General features: G+C 35.3%; 1 protein-coding gene across 6 annotated transcripts in view; it reads right to left on the reverse strand.

Moving 5' to 3' along the window:
• Positions 1 to 9,907: 9,907 nt before the first annotated feature.
• Pcdh7 (protocadherin 7) overlaps positions 9,908 to 20,180 on the reverse strand; it is a 402,204-nt gene continuing 391,931 nt past the window's right edge. For 5 of the 6 annotated variants that reach the window (XM_075943500.1, XM_075943499.1, XM_075943498.1 and 2 more), the window contains one exon: positions 9,908 to 14,099. In XM_075943500.1, the coding sequence (XP_075799615.1) occupies positions 13,723 to 14,099 (377 nt within the window). In that variant the 3' untranslated portion in view covers positions 9,908 to 13,722. The remainder of the gene's footprint in view (positions 14,100 to 20,180) is intronic. The other variant, XM_075943504.1, reaches the window with a different exon arrangement.

Raw genomic sequence — 20,180 nt, forward strand, 5'->3', positions numbered from 1 at the left:
AAGGCTTCCCACGAAGTTCAAAGGTAGTTCTGGGTATTCATCAGTATGTGATGTGGTTAGAGTCGGGGAAAGTGGCATCTGAAAGAGAGATGCATGATGTAATCAGAGTTGGGGAAAACGGAATCCAAAAGAAAGGTGCATGATTTGGGCTCCATCAGGGAAAGAAGCATCAGAAAGAGGAATTCGTGATGTGGTCAGAGTCTGGGAAAGCATCATCAAAAAGAGAGATGCATTCATATGCGAGAACAAGTCTGTTTCAGTCATATAATGGTTAGTTCTGTTGTCAGCTTGACACAGCTAGGAAATGGGAATGCTATCTGTAGGTTATGCCATGATCCCTGGGAACTTGGGCCTGTGCTGTCTAAAATAAGAAACGTTGCTGGACTCCTAGGAGCCGGGAGGAAGCCAGGGAGCAGCTTTCTGCTCCTGTCTTGATTCTGTTTTACCTGCCCTCAGCTAGATGGAATGCATCTAGTAATTTTCCCCCACCCCAAAACTAAATAAACAAAAAGCCTTTCTTTACAAGTTGCTTTTGGTCGAGGTATTTTATTACAGCAACAAGGAAGAGAGTAATACAAGACGGTATACAGGAAATTGGAGGTGTCGGTAAGGTGGAACACCTAGAGAAACTGCTGATGTCAGCTGTGGCTGTCTAGGCCACAGAGGCTGAGCTTTCCAAGTCCTCTGAAGTTCATATCATCCTACCACATGTCTCAAAAGCCTGACCTGGAGCTATTAGATTACTATTTTCTCATACAGTTTTGGTTTTGCTTTGCTTTCTGATATTGAGTATCTATGCTTCCAGCATAGACCAAGAGAGATAGCCACAATTTTCCCAAAAACTTTTATTTTCTTATCACTGATTATATTGAGGTTCAAGGATTATATGTTGATTTAGGGCCCAATATTTCCCTCCCTCGGGGATGCATCTCACTTCTTTTATAAAATAAGGTGCTTATTATCTATTTCTCATCACTCTACTACAAATATGCAGGACTGGTTTTATATACCTTACATAATTTAATAAATTATAGTCACCTTTAATGAGAAAAGGCATAAATGAAATAATTTAAGAGAAAATGATACATAAGCAGATTTACTGCAGATATGATATGGCTTCAGAAGTATTCTGAATTAGAGCACCCTTAGCTGTTAATGGAACTTTGTTAATTAGGAGAATCTCCCTTCTTTTACTTTTGTTTCCAGAGGAAATGAGAGGCTGTGGATTTATTCTTGGTTAAGAAAATTAAAGTTTGATCAAAAAAGACCCCCTGAAAAATCTCTAATGGGAATGGATAGCCCAGATGATGCAATGTTTCAGAGCACCCCTGTTGCAGTTTTTTTCTGAGTTCTTCATCTAGACCATCTTCAAGGCTGCTGATTGATATGATCCAGCCTCACAGAATAATCCAGTCAGGACTTGACCATAATCTTAAATTTTCTTTGGTACCCATAATATTACCTTCATCCCCAATAAGCAGGAAGTAGCCAAAAAAACTATGCCCACATCCCCAAAAATGGATTATGGATTTTTGTCTTTGTTTAGTGTGTTGGTTACAATTTGTTATGGACATTGGTCAGGAAAAAAAAAACTAAACAAAGGAGATTAGATTTAGGGTGTTTAAAAAAAAGAAAAGAAAAGAAACTACTGTGGCATAATGCTTTTGTACACTGTAAAGATTTGTCACTCATATTTCTTTAATAAAACACTGATTAGCCAGTAGCCAGGCAGGAAGTATAGATGGGGCAATCAGACTGGGAGAATTCTTAAATACTATTGATTTAAGACAGAAGAGGGAAGAGGAAAAATAGAGATGCAGTCACCAGACAGACACAGAGGTAGCATGATGAGAATGCCTCACTGAGACAAGGTACCAAGTCACATGACTAAACATAGAAAGAAAGTATGGGTTAATTTAATTGTAAGAGCTAGTTAATAACAAGTCTGAGCTAATAGACAAAACCTTTTATAATTAATATAAGCCTCTGTGTGTTTCTTCAGGACCGAATGACTGCAGGACCTGGCGGGACAGAACTTCCATCTATATACCTTAAAGGCCAGAATTGCAGATTTACCAAGTTTTCCTACATAATTGGTGAAGACTTAGAAGTGAGGCTGTATTTTTGATATATTACAGCTGGGCAGTGGTGATGCACACCTTGAATCCCAGAAGAGTCAGACATAGGCAGATCTCTGATTTTAAGGCCAGCCTGGTCTACAGCGTGAGTTCCAGGATAGCCCAGGGCTACATAAAGACCTTTTCTTTGTGTCTCAAAAACAAACAAGCAAACAAAAAGATCTTACTTTGTGAAATTTACTTTATAATTTGGTTCTTAGTTCATAACTTATGCTACGTCTTACCCAGTTATAAACAAGCCTGCATATTTATTACAATTAAATCAAGTCAATCAGATAAATAAATTTGGCCTTAATAGAATCATCTCAATTATCCTAGATAGATGTTCGCAATTGTTGAGTGAAATAAATAAATACTAGTGATTTAAGATCTGGAAGAAGAACCAGCTGGGTAAATTCTTTGCCTGTCATGTAGAGAAGCTAACAATACAGAAGTCATACCCTTCTTTCTAAGAAGTATGATGAAAGTAACCAATTCAAATGCTATTTTCAAATTAGCTTCTGATAATTTGGCTCCCATCTTCTGTCCTGATTCTTTTTTATATTTCTATCACAGATCGGAATTAAGCCTGACTATATCCTTCTGTTTACATATTGTGTTGCCCTTTATGAAGAGTCAAAATAAAAATCGGAGCTGTCATCTCAACTGAAGCAACAAGGTGATTCATCCGACTTGTGCTTGATTACAATAGAGTGAAGATTATTTTTCCACCTATGACAATATCATTATAATCATACGACTTTCATTTATAGTCAAGTGCGAATGTTTCTCTGATGACTTGGAGCCTTGAAACCCGGGGAGAACAAAATACTGTCTGTGAAGCACATATAAATTCCAAGCAGAGAGAAATTTAAATCACCAGTTATGTTGTTTTTACGTAGTAAAAAGTAGCGGGAATCAGCAATAAGCTATCTGGAGTGTTCTTAGCAATTTAAGGAAAGAAGTCAACAAGTAGTAAGTTAAACATTGTTTCATACACTCTGGTAATTGGCATAGCATGGGGCACAGGGCAAAGGAGACCAGTATTGAGGACTCAGGAAATGCTGAATGTCTTGCCATAGGAGCCAAACAGTTTGCTTCATTCACCAACTCCTTGCCAATAGCATCTAAAACTCTGAAAAGATTTCCATTATGACAACATTCTCATTATTACTCCTTAGCAAACTGATTACTGACACGAACCCATCCCACACAACTAAAGAATTTACGTTTTATTTTCTTTGATTGTTCTCCCAGATTATTTTGCTTGATGAGGATATCAGTTGTATCATAGAAGAGGTACAGATTTTTACAGCCATGTTTTCGATGGTTTAATTTCTAGAATCTTAACAAAATCCACTATTACTAACTGCAAAACAATAATAAAATCTATAATAAATCCAGATTGAGGCTGGAGACATAGTTGCATTGAAGGATTCAGTTTGGAAATAATCCAGTTTGCACACTCTTGAAACTAAATTGTTCTCTGGAAGCTCAAATTTAGGGTCTTGGTTGCCAATTGATGGACCTTGGGGAAGTGACAGGACCATGGAGGCTCTACTTAATTAATGGGTTAATCCATTGATGAATTATGAATCCATTAGTATTACTGATGTTATTAAATTTTTAGGAGGCTGAGTATATTAGTAGGAAATAAGTCACTAGTTGCATGCCCTGGAAAATTAAGACTTTGCCTCCAGGCCCATATCTCCATATCTCTTTTTGTTTCCTTAAATTTATGAAGTAAAACATCTTGACTCTTCTACAATTTTTCCATCACCATGTTTCAAACCAAATATGGGCTTTAGCCTCTAAAACTATGTCAATAGTAACAATGAAGCTAACTAATGGAGGTAGCATAGTGTCCACATGCCTTTTCTATACCCGATGAAACCAAGTCATAGTTTAATAATAATAGTTATCAAACTTCATGATCATACATTGTTTTATCCAAAATGTAGGTTTTGTATTTAAATCAATAATTTAGGGCTTATTAGCAGACTTCGTATTGCATTATTTCCTTTGTGCTAGTTTAATATGGCAATCTCTGAATTTATTTATCATATCATCTTTTTTTGAGGTATAAAACCAGTACCCAATATCAAAAGAGATTGATAACCCAAAAATTTTTCTTTGTTTTTTTGTGTGTGTATGTGTTCTTTGTTTGCTATATAATTTCTTTTAGGCACATTATGATATGAACTATTCCAATGCTTTGCAATTTAAACATTTCTCTCTTTCTCTTTTTTTAATTGATTGATTTTATTGAGCTATACATTTTCCTCTGCTCCCCTTCCTACCTCTTCCCTCCCCTTCATTCCTCTCCCAAGGTCTCCATGCTACCAATTTGTTCAGGAGATCTTGTCTTTTTTCTACTTCCATGTAGATTAGATCCTTGTGTGTCTCTCTTAAAGTCCTCATTGTTATCTAGCTTCTCTGGGATTGTGATTTGTAGGCTGGTTTTCTTTGCTTTATGTTTAAAAGCCACTTATGGGTGAGTACATATGATATTTGCCTTTCTGGGTCTGGGTGACCTCACTCAATATGATGTTTTCTAGCTCCATCTATAAACATTTCTCCTAATTATTCGAGTTAATTTAAACAACTGATGCAAACAATGACATATTTTTAAATGTTTTCTTTAAACACCAATTAATATATAACACATTGATTACATACAATTTTGAACAAAACATCTCACCTGGCTCATGCTGCTACACTCATCAAAATATTCTTATTGTGTGGCTTTTGTGCTGTATTTATGAATAGCTACTTTGTGCTCTACCAAGTGAATAATCCTTAGTACTTCTGTAGAACTGTTCTTAAAGCTTTTAATTCTCTTAAAGAAAGATAGCTCTCACCTAAAGTTACTGGACACATACTTTTATTTACTGGGGGAAGAGGGTAATAGTCTGGTGACTGGAGGCCTTCATGCATGTCTCATGAAGTCTACCTTCCATGATCTATGCATGGGTTTTTAATGCAACTTGGAAAAGGAAAAGGTAAGACTGCAGCCTGGGTAGCCAAAGCATTTAAAATGAAAGGTTGATAACATTAGTAGGCTTTGAGGTCACTGAGGATGGTCCCATTATTTAAAAGCATCATCTCCTGTCTCCCTAGCAATTTAAGTTTTTTAAAAAGATGTTCCTATAGTGTATTTCTGCTGTCCTGGAGGCTCTGTAAAAGAATTTATACATGCAGGTGTAAAAGCTCTAAATAAATAAGCTAGTTAATGACTTCTTTGCTTATTTCTAATATTTTCACCCCCACTTCTTTTATATAAATGTACTATAAAATGCTTTAAATATGTGGTCAAATTTTTATAGCAACCCATAAAGCTGCAATAAAATTTTCCATGTGATTCTGCAGTGAGAATCCTTAGAAATACTGATATGATCCTATCTAGTTATTTCTCATTTTACAAAGTCTAGAGGATTGTAATGCACTTTCAAATAAATTGCAAAAATAAAATATTTTACTTTTATCTCTGTTTAAGTTTTTGTATACAGTTGTTTCTTTAGTGGACTATTTTTAAAATTAGACACATTAATTAACACTTTTATTTTTCAAGTCCCATTCTAATCTTCATGAGTATATATCTAGCATTACACTGTGGACCTCGTTCATCTTTTTTATGACCTTTCTCTTAATTAATCATTTGAGTCATAACTTTTAATGGAAAAATAGCAGTGAATATCACATGTGAAGTATATTTGCTTAACATCTTTGAAAAGTGGTTCATGGCAAATTTTTACATTTATAGATTATTAGCAGTTTATCTTTCCTCAGGAGGTTCAACAAAAAGACAAAATTATTTCTGTATGAGTCATGTGTATGAATATCAACCCAGGAATAAAATTTAGATTTAACAAATAAATACAACAGGATAAAACAGAGGTAAAGAAGAGCATATATTTCCAGATTTGCACATTTTAACATTCCTATCCTTTCCTTATTCCCTACAGCTTATAGAATTTATATTATCTTGGTTAATCACCTTCATGCAGTTTTAAAACAAACATTGGAGCAGGGAAAAACGATAAGAGAAAATAAACGAATGTAGAGTTTAGTCTCTATCCAAGCTCCTTTCTGTAGCTCAACGAGTTGATGTTCTATATTTCCATGAAAATAATGATGATTGTGTGCAAATCATCTAGAACTAGATTAGATGCTTAAATCACTCCAGTCTCCTCAGAAAACTAGGTTTGTTTCCCAAAGGCGAAACACACACACACACACACACACACACACACACACAGATACACACACTGCAAAACACTTCTCAAGGATAGAGAAGATTTCAGAATGAGAATACAAGAAGTGGAGGCAGTTCTTACTTAATAGATGTCTTCTTTGCACAATCAGTTACTCAAAAAGAAAGAAGGAAAAGAAGAAAGAAAGAAAGAAAGAAAGAAAGAAAGAAAGAAAGAAAGAAAGGAAGGAAGGAAGGAAGGAAGGAAGGAAGGAAGGAAGGAAGGAAGAAAGAATGAAAGAAAGAAAGAAAAGTGACTAATCAGTGTAGGTTGCTAAAACTATATTTACAGAAGAATTTTGATGGTGAGAATATCTAGTTTCGATAACTCCGGTCCTTAAAGCTCTACCAAAAATACATCTCCAATACACAAGGTCATGAGTAGTCAGGAGAAAATAAATGTGTGTGTATACACACATACACACACACACACACACACACACACACACACACATATATATATAGTCACAATTTGAGACAATGTATTACTGCCCATCTGCATTATTGAGTATACCGCTCCCCAAATTCCTGTTTTGTCTGATAAGAACTATATTCATGTATATGCCACTCAGAGTGTAAAATTATTTTGATCGGTACATGAGTCTTTAAATGGATAAACATCAATACTAGTAGAAATGTGTGTTCAAATTTTTATTATCGCTTTAAAAGTATGTAATGACCATAAAATCCACCTCCCTGTATGACCCTAATAATCTCTACAGATTGTAATGAGAATGTGCACGTGTTATGAGAACATTTAGATTAATCCCAAGAATCTCTTTGCAACAGTAACATGCAGTCTAAAGACAAGGAACAGTGATGACATCTCTATGCTAACCTTCAAAATGGCAGTGATAAATTTACCCTCAGCCTGAGAATCAAGACCATGTAGCTTTTATTTTCTTTAGATGTTTTTATTTATGTAGCTGTGTTTGTGTGTCTGTTATGTGTGTGGAGACGCCTATGAAGGCCAGAAGAGGATATGACATTCTCTTCAGTTAGTACGAATGCTGAGGACCTAACTGAGGTCCCCTGTAAAGGCGGTGAGGAGTTTTAACTAATAAGTTATCTATTCAGGCTCACCAGACAGCTTATGTTTACCTATTGTGTGTTTATATATTTTCTAAAATACTTTGATATATTTATATATCTGAGAACTTATAATTTTGCTCTGTAAAACACTTTCATCATAAGACTTCAAGGTAAAGTAGTACATACAGTTTCCAATACTAAAATAAGTATTTAAATGTACATGCCATTTTTGTTTTTTATAAGGTGTACTGATATTTAGTTGTACTGTTAGAGAGACAGAAAATCAAATGGATGGACATATCATTGCTTCCTTCATTACGTCCTGAAGCAGATTTCCTCATCATACTTAATCCCATTTCCTTCATTAGAAAACAAAGATTGCCAATAAAAGTCAATTTACCAGGATATCATTGACTTGAAAAGTATATATCATCCCATTTAAGAAAAAAATAAATAAAAGGAATGAGAAAACTGAGTTTTTCAAACTGTGGAGAGAGAAACAGGCTTATTCAAGCTGAGGGTCTTTGTAATTCAGCTCTTCTTGCTGTGGCAAGATAGTATAAACACCCCTTGCAATATATCACTACACACAGAAAATACTCTTTTAAGTCTCAGGACTAGAAGGAAGGCATGACCTGGGGATTAGAGAATTCAGTTGTTTTAACATATACCAAGATCATGAGCAAATAGTATGCTATGTTTAGGGACATGACCTTCCAACAAATGCAAATAGAAACATTAAGATACAAAGGATAACACATTATTTAAAGATATATAAAAAGAGATATATGTATATATAAATAAAAAAGGGGTTAAAGTATATATTCTATTTTAGTGTCAAATGATTTTTTCCCTATACCTCACATGATATATATTTTAAGTTGCAATGATTTTCTAGTTGTCATTAACTCAGACGAAATACAAGAATTCTGCGGGCTTGGAATGTGTATCTATAGAAGAACACAAAGTATTAGGTCCTAAATTTGATTCCCCAAATCACAAAACATCAATAATAAATGATGTTCGCAATCCTCGATTGAGGTACATTCTTATTTGGAGTTAAACTGATCTTAAGGGTGAAATTTTTGTATGTACTAATGGAAGGAAGGTCTTGTTAAAAATATTTTATGTGGGCTGGCAAGATGGCTCAGAGATTAAGAGCACTAGCTGCTATTCCCGAGGTCCTGAGTTCAATTCCCAGCAACAACATGGTAGCTTATAAACATTTGTAATGAGAGCTGGTGCCCTCTTCTGGCCTGCAGGTATACATGCAGACAGAACACTGAATAGAAAATAAATAAATAAAACTTAAAAAGATACTTTGTCATATTTTTTTTTCTCCTTAGGACGGATGATGGTGGTGGAGCACGCCTTTAATCAAAGCACTTGGGAGGCAGAGGCTGGTGAATCTCTTTGAGTGCAAGACCATCTTGGTCTACAGAGTGAGTTCCAGAATAGACAGGACTGGTTCACACAGAAACCTTATCTCAAAAAAATTAAAAAGTTCTTATGTATAATATTTTAAGGATAGTTGTGTCACTGGCCGAGAAATATATTGATGACTGAAGAATAATATAAGTTCCCTTCTACTATTAAGAAAAGTAATATGCTAATTACACATGTTTTGGGAGCAAGAAGGTCCTTGTACCCAGAGACCTCTTGGAAAAACCAGGAATGTTAAGCACATAGCAATGTCCTCTCAAAGGAACGGACTTAAAACCTGTTCTTCTGTCCAGAAAGCTGGGAATTGGAAGTTATTAATAGATTAGTGATGTATGTTATTTGATGGACCAGTCCATAACAAGCTTTTACAATCAGAACCAGAGGTGACTCGTAATATAATGACCTTTACAGCCAGAGGCTCCCAAGGCTCTCACAATTAGGAGCAAAGGTAACTAACAGCTCAAATGACCCTTACGTTACCTGTGTAGTCAGGAAGCTCCCTCAAATTCCTACAACCAGGACTAGAGGTGGCTAATAGCCAAAATGAATGGCCTGTATGACATCTGTGTGACGAAGACCAGGCCAGATTTTTCATTACACCCTTAAACTAAGACAGTTAGGCCATGTTCTTGGAAGAAATGACATATGCCCTGAGTTAAGTCTCAGTGTAGTTCTGCTTTCTTGTGTTCCTGGGATTGTATTCTACCTGGATTTTTTTTTTTATGTCCCAAGTTTCTCCAATTTTTCCTCCCAAATTGTACTGTATTTAAATGTGTTGAGAATTAATCACCTGGTATCAGACTTTCTAGAAGGTTTGATCCAGGTTGACAAAGTCAATCTGAACCAAGTTTTATTCTTATCTCTTAATGGTGTATTTCTGTGTCTGACACCTGCCAAGAGCCCCTGACACAGGGTTCAGTTATCATCCCATCATCTGAGTTGCTTTACCTAGAGCTAGCAGAAAGCAATCCATATTAAGACAAAATGACCCAGCTAGTCATTCACGTTTTTCCAGTCAAAATGGAATTATCTGTCAACAGAGAAGCACACTTACAAACGTGAAACCATTTGATCATGTTATATTTTAATTTGTAAAGACAAAAATGACAAGCAATTTATTTACATAAAACTGTACAAAAGCAAATTAAATTATGTAAAGGATTTCATAAATAGTTGGACGAGTGTTTAATACAGTTCGCCATGTTTAGCAAAGTCGCGTGCATAGTGACATAATCAATGATGATTAATTGTTCTCGGCTTCACTATCAACATCCAAGTAGCAGAACAATAGTCAGTGATGAACATTACAAACAGATCGTACCACACGGAATGCAAGTGCTTTAAAACGTAAGACAGTAGTCTGAAAGTAAACCCTAGGTAGCTGAACGAATGAGGCTGCATCCAGATGTCACACACACCACACCTGGGTCACCACCCACAAGTTTTCTCATATTCCTGATGAACTTTTCTCCTTCTATTTATTATATTAAGGATGCAGCTATTTATTTATGACCAACATAACCTATCATTTGAAATGTCATAGGTCTTAAGATTTCTCCCAGCTGTTTTAAGATGGCTGTTTAATTCCTGGCAATTTCTCTCTGGCCTGTGTGTTTCCTTTTGTATTTTCCTCTTACCCGGCCTCCCCAGAGTAGCTTTTCAGGCACACATCCTGTGTTCCACCTTAGTTCTTCCTCTCATAAAAATAATGCCTCCTTTGTTTTTAAAACTCAGGCAACAGGCCAGTCAAAAAATCAGACAACAATAGTATCTGGAGATTCAGACAGAGCAGTCGACTTTAAACAGATGCTGCAGACATTTAAATACACATACGTTTTTACAGTTACTCAATTTGTGTGTCCTAATGTATAATCATGCAGAAGTCCACTTGAGAGTCTGTGTACAGAAAACAAAGAGAGTTTATATACTGTACAACCCAAAATTAAAGAACACCTAAAAAATGAAAAAATAAGATTTCTAAATCAATATTCTACCTTGCAAAATGGACTCATTTCACCCCTGATAACACTTCCCTATGTGATTGTATAACCAATGATTTCATTGTTCAGTGAGATTTAAGCAGCCCCATATTAATGCCTGAATCCTATCTCATGAATGAACAGTATTTAAGACTGGTCTATTATCCGAGTTTGTCAGAAGGCAAATTTTTAATATATTATTTATTCTCAGAAAATAAACATGGATAAATATACAGGATCAAAAAAGTTGGGAATAGCCCCTTTCCCCTCATTATCCAAACCCAACAACCATTTGTTTGTTTGTTTGTTTTTTACCATAACAAGAGGTATAAAAGGCACAGTTGCTTATTTTGCATTCACTCATTTATTTATTTTTTTTTGTTTTTATTTTTTTTTCAAAAGCACTCTATATATGGAGTGGCACCAGATTTAACCTATTCAAAATAAAAGTCATACAAACACAAAATATATTTCTGTGTCATGCCAGCTCATTATATAATAAACATGTTATGATAACTAATTCTACTAGAATTACTTCAAATACTTACAGTACACTGAATTTTATTCTTTCACATCCATTTTAGTTCTAAAGAGAGGTTCACACGTTAAATGACAATGACATGGCTGCCTGGCATGTGGTGCAAACATCATTGTGGAATGTGGATTGAATAAATCTGTAGGTCCAGTGTGACCTGTATTAGCTTAATAGACAACCAAAGGATTTAAAGAGTGAAATGAGCTATCTAGTGGCTTCAAGTGTCCCATGAAAGAAAGAAATATGCATATAAAAAGTGTTGAACATCAGTGTTATGCAACTATTTCCTTTGTAACGTGCAAGAAAAATATGTATACATTTTCATAAGTATCTTTAGAAGTATTTTGTCTTAATAGGTACTTACAGATTATACAAGGCAGAACTGCTTGAATGCAGTTTTCTAACAAAGTTCTAAAATTTCATCTTTCCATAGAGTAAATCATAACCAAACATAAGCATGTTCAATTATTGATATTTTAGTCCAATGTTTATATCTCAATTACTTCTTGTTTCATTCTACCTATTATACATAAACTAACATCAAAAGGAAAATTCCACTTAAGAAAGAGCATAAGGAAATGATCCCAAAAGACCCACCAGAGAAATATCCCTCAAAGATAAGTGTTTTGATGACCTACTGTGAATTATTAACCTATAGCCTAGGTTTCTTCACCTTATAGTCTAAGAATTTCTGCAAAGCATGAAACTACCCAAAGCTACAGTGTCTCTACAGTTTTGTAGAAAGTCCTCAAGGCTATGCCTTTACCAAGGTACCAACATTCAGTGATGAGAACATTTGTTCTCTTTACCTGTCATCCCCTATTCTTCCCATGGATTGTCACTTTCTTCTGAATGTCCCAGCTCAAATGTCAGTTTTTAAAAATCATCTTGCATAGAGCAAAGATCTCAAAATCTGCATATTCAGTATCCCTTGACAAATCTATATACTTGACAAATTTGAGGTGCATATATTATGATAAATATTACTGTCCAGGACACATTCTTTCATGTTCAGAGATTGTTGAAGGTGCATATCAACTAATATTCTAATCAAAGTCAATTAAGGGGTTATATTATTTAAATGTTGTCTCAAAATGTTTCTGTATTGCACAGAATTAGAAAATAATGCACTTCTGTTCTGACCAAATGAAAAAAAAGCAATTATTTAGAAATAATAATAGGATCATTAAGAAAAGCTGGGATCCTAAAATGACAATAGGAGACCTCCTAAAAGAAAATTCCAGTGTGTCTTTCCATATCTCACTATGCATCAATATGACTTTAAAAAGTAGAACCTTCCCTGACAGTATCATATGAGGCTAGACGTGGGCTTTGATCAGTTGCCTATCATACTAAACATGTATTTCATTAGTTCTTTAATTTTCTGAGCATTCAGCTAAAATGCATTTTCAAATGAGACTGTTTTCTGGAAAAAGTTAATATAAAACAGGTTAATATCTGAGTGTATCTGTGTCTACATGGAGACTGTTGCTTCTGTTGTCTAGTGGATTTCTATGTCAAGACCAAATCGACCTCATTACTTCCCTGATCTGCCATGTGATCTTTGGCCTCATAATGACATAATAGTTCAAGTTCATTCATTAGTGATTCTATTCCAAAACACATTTTACAAGTCATAATTTATGTAATTGATGTGTCGAGACTGGGTGAATATAATCTGTGAATGTATGGAAAAGAAGTTGATGCCTGAAAATAATAACAGCGTATGGCATCTTGGGACTGCATTCTCCCACTGAATTTGACTTTGCTCTTAATGTCTGTTTAATAATTAAAGCTGTAGTCTTCCTAAACAACTTTTTCAAAAGGTCCCCTGTATAAAGACTGCACCATTAAAGGGATTATTATAAATTCCAAAGGGCTGACGTTAACAATAATAAATTGGTAATCTCATGTCTGAAGTATATTTTCACCGGTCCTGCATTTATTAGTCAGTCAGATGACACTCAAATAAATCAAAGTGACCAAAATCATGCTTCAGATTGGGGATAATGAGGGTGTGCTGTGTTCTGCTAATCAGACTTGTTACCATGAAAAGAACTTGCAATAATCTTTTTTTTTTGTTGTTGTTATTTGGGTTTGAGGAGGTAGGGGTAGGAAAAAGAGAGTAGATGTTGGGGATCAGTGAAGGGTGTAGACATGCAAGTGACAAGAATGGATTCTACTTTGTACATTGTCATCAGGCAAACTATATCAGTAAAGGCCTGATTTGGAGGCGAAAGTGGCAGGAACGCTTTGTCTCTTTGGTAGCCCCCCCTTTGTGATTTAAATGGTTTTACTTTGTCATGTTTTTGCCCTTAACTCTCCTCCTACATGAAAAGAACTTTGCTGTCGCTCCTCGACAGCCTACAGGTAAACTTCTCTTCTAGTGAGAGTGTTGACAGGAGATGGCTTATATTCCCCTGTTTTTGTTAAAGGGATATCCTCAGGGTTGGCTTCCTCACTTTTGCTGAAACTAGCTGCACTGAAGGTCTCGTAGGATGAGGTTAACTTTTTGTTCAGGAGGTTTCTGTTGCGGTCACCCATGATGGCAGCTTCGCCATTGGCCAGCTTTTCCTGGCTTCCTCGTTCATCAACAGGCATGAAAGTGGAGAGTTTGGGCTGGCTCTTCTTTCTCTCAGGGGAAGTGCGCACTGGCATCCAGCAGGAGTCTGAGTGGCCATACTCATCACATTCACGGGTGCACTTGCCAGTCAGAGCTACATCTGGAAGAGGTCTTGAATCTGAAAGACAAGAAGAAAAACATCAGTGTTAGACATGCATCAACAGGGTTTCCTGTGGCATATGAGCCTGCTACTCATTACTCCAGAGAACAGTACTTATTTCATGTATAGTAAAGATAAGGTTTTGCAAAAAAATAAGTACTATGGAAGAGAGAAATGGAGAAATGATGATTTGTGTATGTAAAATAAGCAGTTATACATTCATTTGGTATATTGCAAAGGCATGCAGATATTCTCAAGTGCTAAGTGAATATATATATATATATATATATATGTCAATGGATTTTAATTTTCCACATAAACAAGAAAAATTATTAAATCCTAAAACATAATTTTCTGTATCTATAAGTTCTCCCATAAATAGTCTGCTGTTGTCAATTGGATTCACTTATGCATTATTCATAGAATACGCAAATAGGCAGAACCTTATACTTAAAATATATTCTATGACACAAAGGTGACTGAGAAGTAAAACCTAAACTGACAGCACATTAAATGATACTAAGTTCAAAAACAAAGTACAAGCAGGTTACAGTTGTGAGCACATTAGCAATAGCACCCCAAATCCAATCCCACCACCCTCCATCCCCTACCACCATGACAGATGACCTAATGTGTGTGGGAAGACAGTGCCTGTGTGTTACTTGGAAATATATCTACAAGCGAACTTGCTGAATGGAAATCTGGAATATAATGTATTGAATAAGTGTGGTTACATTCAGAAATGATTGATGGAAGGGCATATGTTTCTAATTAATGTTGTTTATCAAAGGCATGGGAAATGTGTTCCATTTCCCAACACCTAAGTCATTTTTACTGAGTTCTTAGAGATTGCAATTAAATATTGCAGTTATAGTATGCATGGATAAAATCATGATGTGTGATTATACACTTTCTTAGAATTAAAAATCTACTTACTGACTTTTGCTAATTTTTAGAGAGATAAAGAGACAAAAACTTGCTCTACCACAGCAGATTCTGAAACAGTAACTTGTAGATTTTAATTTAATGCATTTCATAATTTAATTTATTACTCATAAAAGCACAATATGATATCATCCCAATGAATATCATAATGGGTATTGACTTATTATAATTGGACTTAAAAATAAACCAATTCTGACTCCAACATGTATACTTGTAAATAGTAGTATATTCATAATCCCACATACTTTAGGTTTAAAATGACAGAGTTGTTTATATGATTCTCAGCATTTTTTAAGTTTTATTTTACTATATTCCATAACTATTCAATCATTTGTTTATATTATTTTCCTTTATAGATGGATTACTGACAGATATTCATTGAAAGTATTCACACTTCAAGTTGAATTCTGGGTGCATAAATTCCTTAAGAGTCCAATGAAGTAAAGGTGGGTAAGTTAGAGAGACTGGTTAGCAGTTAAGAGCACTGGCTACCTTTTAGAAGACTTGGATTCTGTTTCTAGCATCCACACAGTAACTCACAAACTGTAACTCCAGTTCTTAGGAATCTGATGCCCTCTTCTGGTCTTCATGGATACCAGGCACACAAGTGAACACAATTATAATATGCAGACACACCACATCATACCACCACCACAAAGGCACACCACATACGACCACACACACACACACCTTCGTTACTTTTTTAATGCTGAACCCGTTTGCTGCATCATCTCTTAAAAAAATAAAACAAACAAAAGCCAATGCTTTTTTATATAATTTTGTAATCCATTTGATTTACATAGGGAATATGAAATCTTTGAAGGTATAAAACCTATCTTGATTGACATACATACTTTGAATAAAAATTATTTGATCATCTCTATTTTATCACTCCAAGCATCTATTTTCCTCTCATCTTTCAGAAATTCAAAGAGCTTTTTCTCTTTATTGTTGTAATAGAGGAGGAGCGGGATGGTTTTTGTCCCGCCTGGCTCCCGGCTGCTGGGCTAACGTAATCCAAAAATAATTACACAGAAAGTGTATTCATTAAACACTGCCTGGCCCATTAGTTCTAGCCTCTTATTGGCTAACTCTCACATCTTGATTCAACCCATTTCTAATAATCTGTATAGCCACATTACTGTGGCTTACTGGCATGAGACAAACCAGGGTCCGTCTCGGAGAGGAGAGCCATGGTGTTTGCCACCCTGCCTTCTTCCTCCCAGCATCCAGTTCTGTCTTCCCAGCCTATCTAAGTTCTCCCCTCTCAAAAGGCCTAGGCAGTTTCTTTATTCAATGAAATCAACACATAGAAAGAAGACCCTCCTACACCACCTTATAGTGTTTATCCAGCATACATAAGAACACCGGCACTTAGTTACTGAAACAGGAAATATCTTCATGGAATAGGTGGTTATTCTTGGCTGAAATGACACCAAATAGTTTTCTATCATTTCATCCAGTTTCTTTACATACACAATGGGCTCTGTAGCAAGCTGCTTTGTAGAAATCTTTATTTCTAGTTTTAAATTGACTGCCCTTTGTTTGAGATGTATTTAGAAGAGACTGAACAGGTATGCTGATGTTCCAACCACTCTTCTTATCACTCTGGTAAATTGTATGTAAGTACTAAAGGATTTAATTGATTTGAATTTGATTCATTTTCTAATCATCTGCTCACGAAGTATTCAATCTTCCCCTCTGTCCTTACTTTACAATCTAGAGTATTTCCTACTAAAAATGTTTTCTTCTTACCACTTTTAATGACAGGCATTGTACATTCCCCCCTCCATAGTCTATTTGCAAGCTGCCACTTCTCTATCCAAAAATCACTACTTCTAATAAGAACCTCCTGTCATTTCCAAAGTCAAGCACATGATTGGGGACCACAGTGGAGTTGACAAGCCTAATTGGCTGAGACATGTTGCACTGTTTGGCATCAAATTTAGAAAATAATCAAGAACAACTATAAGGGAGTCATCAGGAGCAATCAAAACTTTCCGTCCTGATGACTGAAATAAATCTTCAAAAGCAATGCCAATGATTAATCTACGCAATTTGTATTATGAAGCAATTTATTAAAGGAATTGATGAGTATAATAGTAGTTCTCTGTGATTATATGTTTTTCTTATTTCAATGATACAGGCATATATTATTATTATCATTTAAGAAAGTGATATGGGAACATTGAAGATCATTGAGATTAATTCTTTCTTCCATAAAAGGCTTTTAAAATATCCTGTAGGATTATGGGGGCCAACTTTCTATAACCATTACCTCCTTTTAGCCTTTAAAAGAAATATTTTTCTTTTTGAGACAGGGTTTCCTAGAACTGTCTCTGTAGACCAGGTTGATGTCAAGTTTAGAGAACTTCCTGTCTTTGAATCCTGAGTATTGGGGTTAAAGGCAAGTGCCACTACCACACAGCAAAAATGCACTTTTTAACATCTGAAAAAAAGTTATTATATCTTTACTGCAGTATTATTCTAATTATTTGCAACAGAGTAAAGATGGAAAACAGCTAATGCAAATCTTCTTAGCATGTAATACATTAATAGAAACATAAAATGTCCCATTTGGAAACATAATATTCTCTAAATATGATTTCAAGATAAAGCAGCTGTTTAAAAGTCTTAGAATTTTATATTTTCAATACTCATTTTTCTGCCTATTTATTTATTTAGTGTGTATGCGTGTGTTAATTTATGTCTATACAAATGTGCACATTATGGAATGCTTATTCATATCAGTGGACAACATGTAGGAGCAGGTTCTCTCCTCCTGTGATGTGGATCTTAGGAACCAAACTGAGGGCTTTAGCCTTGGTGGAAAATGCTTTCACTTTTTGAGCTCAAATCCTACTTTTTATGAAATATTAAGGAGAACCGAAGTAGACATGGTATTCAATAAGTCCTCTCCTGCTTCACAATACTTGTATAACTCTCCATTTTAAAGGAATTATAAAATTTACTAGAGAGATGGCATTGGTTTGAACAGCTAAAGTCCTTTCATAAAATTAGCTTCCTACTCAAAAGCACAGTTTTAAGCCATTACAATAGTAAGGAATCCTAGAGTAGTTTGGAATATGGGAAGTACCTTCCTATAGTCTCCACTTTCTTATCACTTCAACTGGAGACCAAGGAAGGCAGATGCATTAAGGAGTCAAACCTATGGAATACTGAGGTCAAAGGGCAAGTGTTCTGACTTTTACTTTAGGGTGGTTTCTCCATTTTGCCGCATTGCTTCTTTCTAAAATATAATAAAGAAGTTATTTAGAGGTCAATTGCTGCTACCCAAACCACCAAGAGAAAGACTTCTAAGAAAGAGAAGTGTCTAAATAGCACAGAAAACCGATGTCACATACTGTTTACTACCTAGTACAAAGAAAGGCTTAAAACACTTAAAATACTGTAAATCTCCTAAAGTAGGGAAAATCATACACTAATTTAACAAGTCAATCTCTTTCTCCAAAGGGATTTTTATTCTTACTAGGAAGGGAGGATGTATGGGATCACAGGCAGAGACTTCAAGGTGCTGCTTTAACTAATTCAACAAGAATGACAGACTCCAATGGAGGGGATAGTGTGAAAGGAAGAAATTTCATGGTGCATCAATGCTAGACAAAGAACTAGAGATAATTAATGCTGAGAACAGGGGAACTACTCTTCCCCAATGAAAGTCACCCAAATCATTTATACATTAGCAAATATTCAGCCCTGAATTCACAGGCACATCAATAACATTATACAGATTGTGCATACACATACACACAAGCACGTATCAATATAAATATATAGGTAGATATACGCATATATGTAAATATATACACACATATGTAAACACAGAGACACAGAAACACACACACACACACACACGTAACAACATTTAAGGCAATAGACACCATGAATCTTAGAGAGAATAGAAGGATACATTGGAAGAGCTGGAGGAGGAAAGGGAAAAGAGGAAGTAATGTAATAATTTCATTAAGAAAAACAATAAAAAAGAAAGGCAGGTAGGTAATATGTACAACATTTAGAAACAACAATAAAGCTAAGATTTACAGAGACAATCAGTGTCTCCAAATGCCTGCCTACAGCATTTGACCCATCATTATTCTAGAAGAGCACAGAGGACTTTTTTGTTCAGTTGTAGATGGTTTTGCAGGTGGAAGTTGGTGTATGTGATGATGCTTTTTGTCAGAATTCTGGCAACTGTATTTCAGGTCCTTGACTGGGACTAAGGACACACTGCTCTTACCATTCACTAGCAAAAGCATGCAGATGTTGTACTGTGCTTTGAAATCTTCCTAGTGAGGCTTTATTTTTAAACTGTACATATCATTTGTTTTACTTACAAATTACTTAATTTGCACACCCCATGAGATAAATGGATTGTTCCTCAGTGTTTTACATTTCAAACATTCATGACAATCCTCCACTTTGATCTTTAAAATCAAGTTTCTGTCTATTCTTTACAAAACTTTGTGAAAGAGAAATGTACTTTCTTCTTTCTACGGAAAATGTGTTGACACCTTTTCCTCTTTTTTCTTGTTTAAAGACATCTTGTTCATGAGTTCCAGAAAATGAAAATGCTATGTTCTCCTAAAAGCATCTTTAAATTCTACTGAAATTTGGCAATTGGATGGTGTTATACTATGCTTAATTATTTAAACAAGTAAGACCAGCAAAATGACTGAGCAGGTGAAGATGCCTACTACCAAGCTTAAAAACCTTAGCTCATCAAGACCCACCTGAGAATTAAACCTGCCAGTTCTTCTTTGAAAATTTATGCATTTCTCCCTGTGGTTTTCTAAAAAAATAAGTACTACTAGTTAAATGGAGCTAACTTTGCGATACAAACTTCACCTCAATGGCTGTAACTGTCTTTAAAGGCTTGCTGCTGTTTTTAGTTTGGAAAGCACAATGTAGCTCATCATTTACTTAAAAATTTGAAAAATAAGCAACAAATGAACCTAAGACTCGGAGGTTATAATTATGGCCAAGACAATGAAAACAGGACTAATACCTAAAATACAGTGTAGCTTTCTGATATCAAAGGGATAAGACAAAAACTCTGCTAACTTTCTGATAAATGTACATGATTGGGCCAAATGAGACATTGAAGTCCATTTATTCCTCTAATCTCTCTGCACA

The sequence above is a fragment of the Microtus pennsylvanicus genome, chromosome 12 (genome assembly GCF_037038515.1).
Source record: "Microtus pennsylvanicus isolate mMicPen1 chromosome 12, mMicPen1.hap1, whole genome shotgun sequence".
Lineage (NCBI taxonomy): Eukaryota > Metazoa > Chordata > Mammalia > Rodentia > Cricetidae > Microtus > Microtus pennsylvanicus.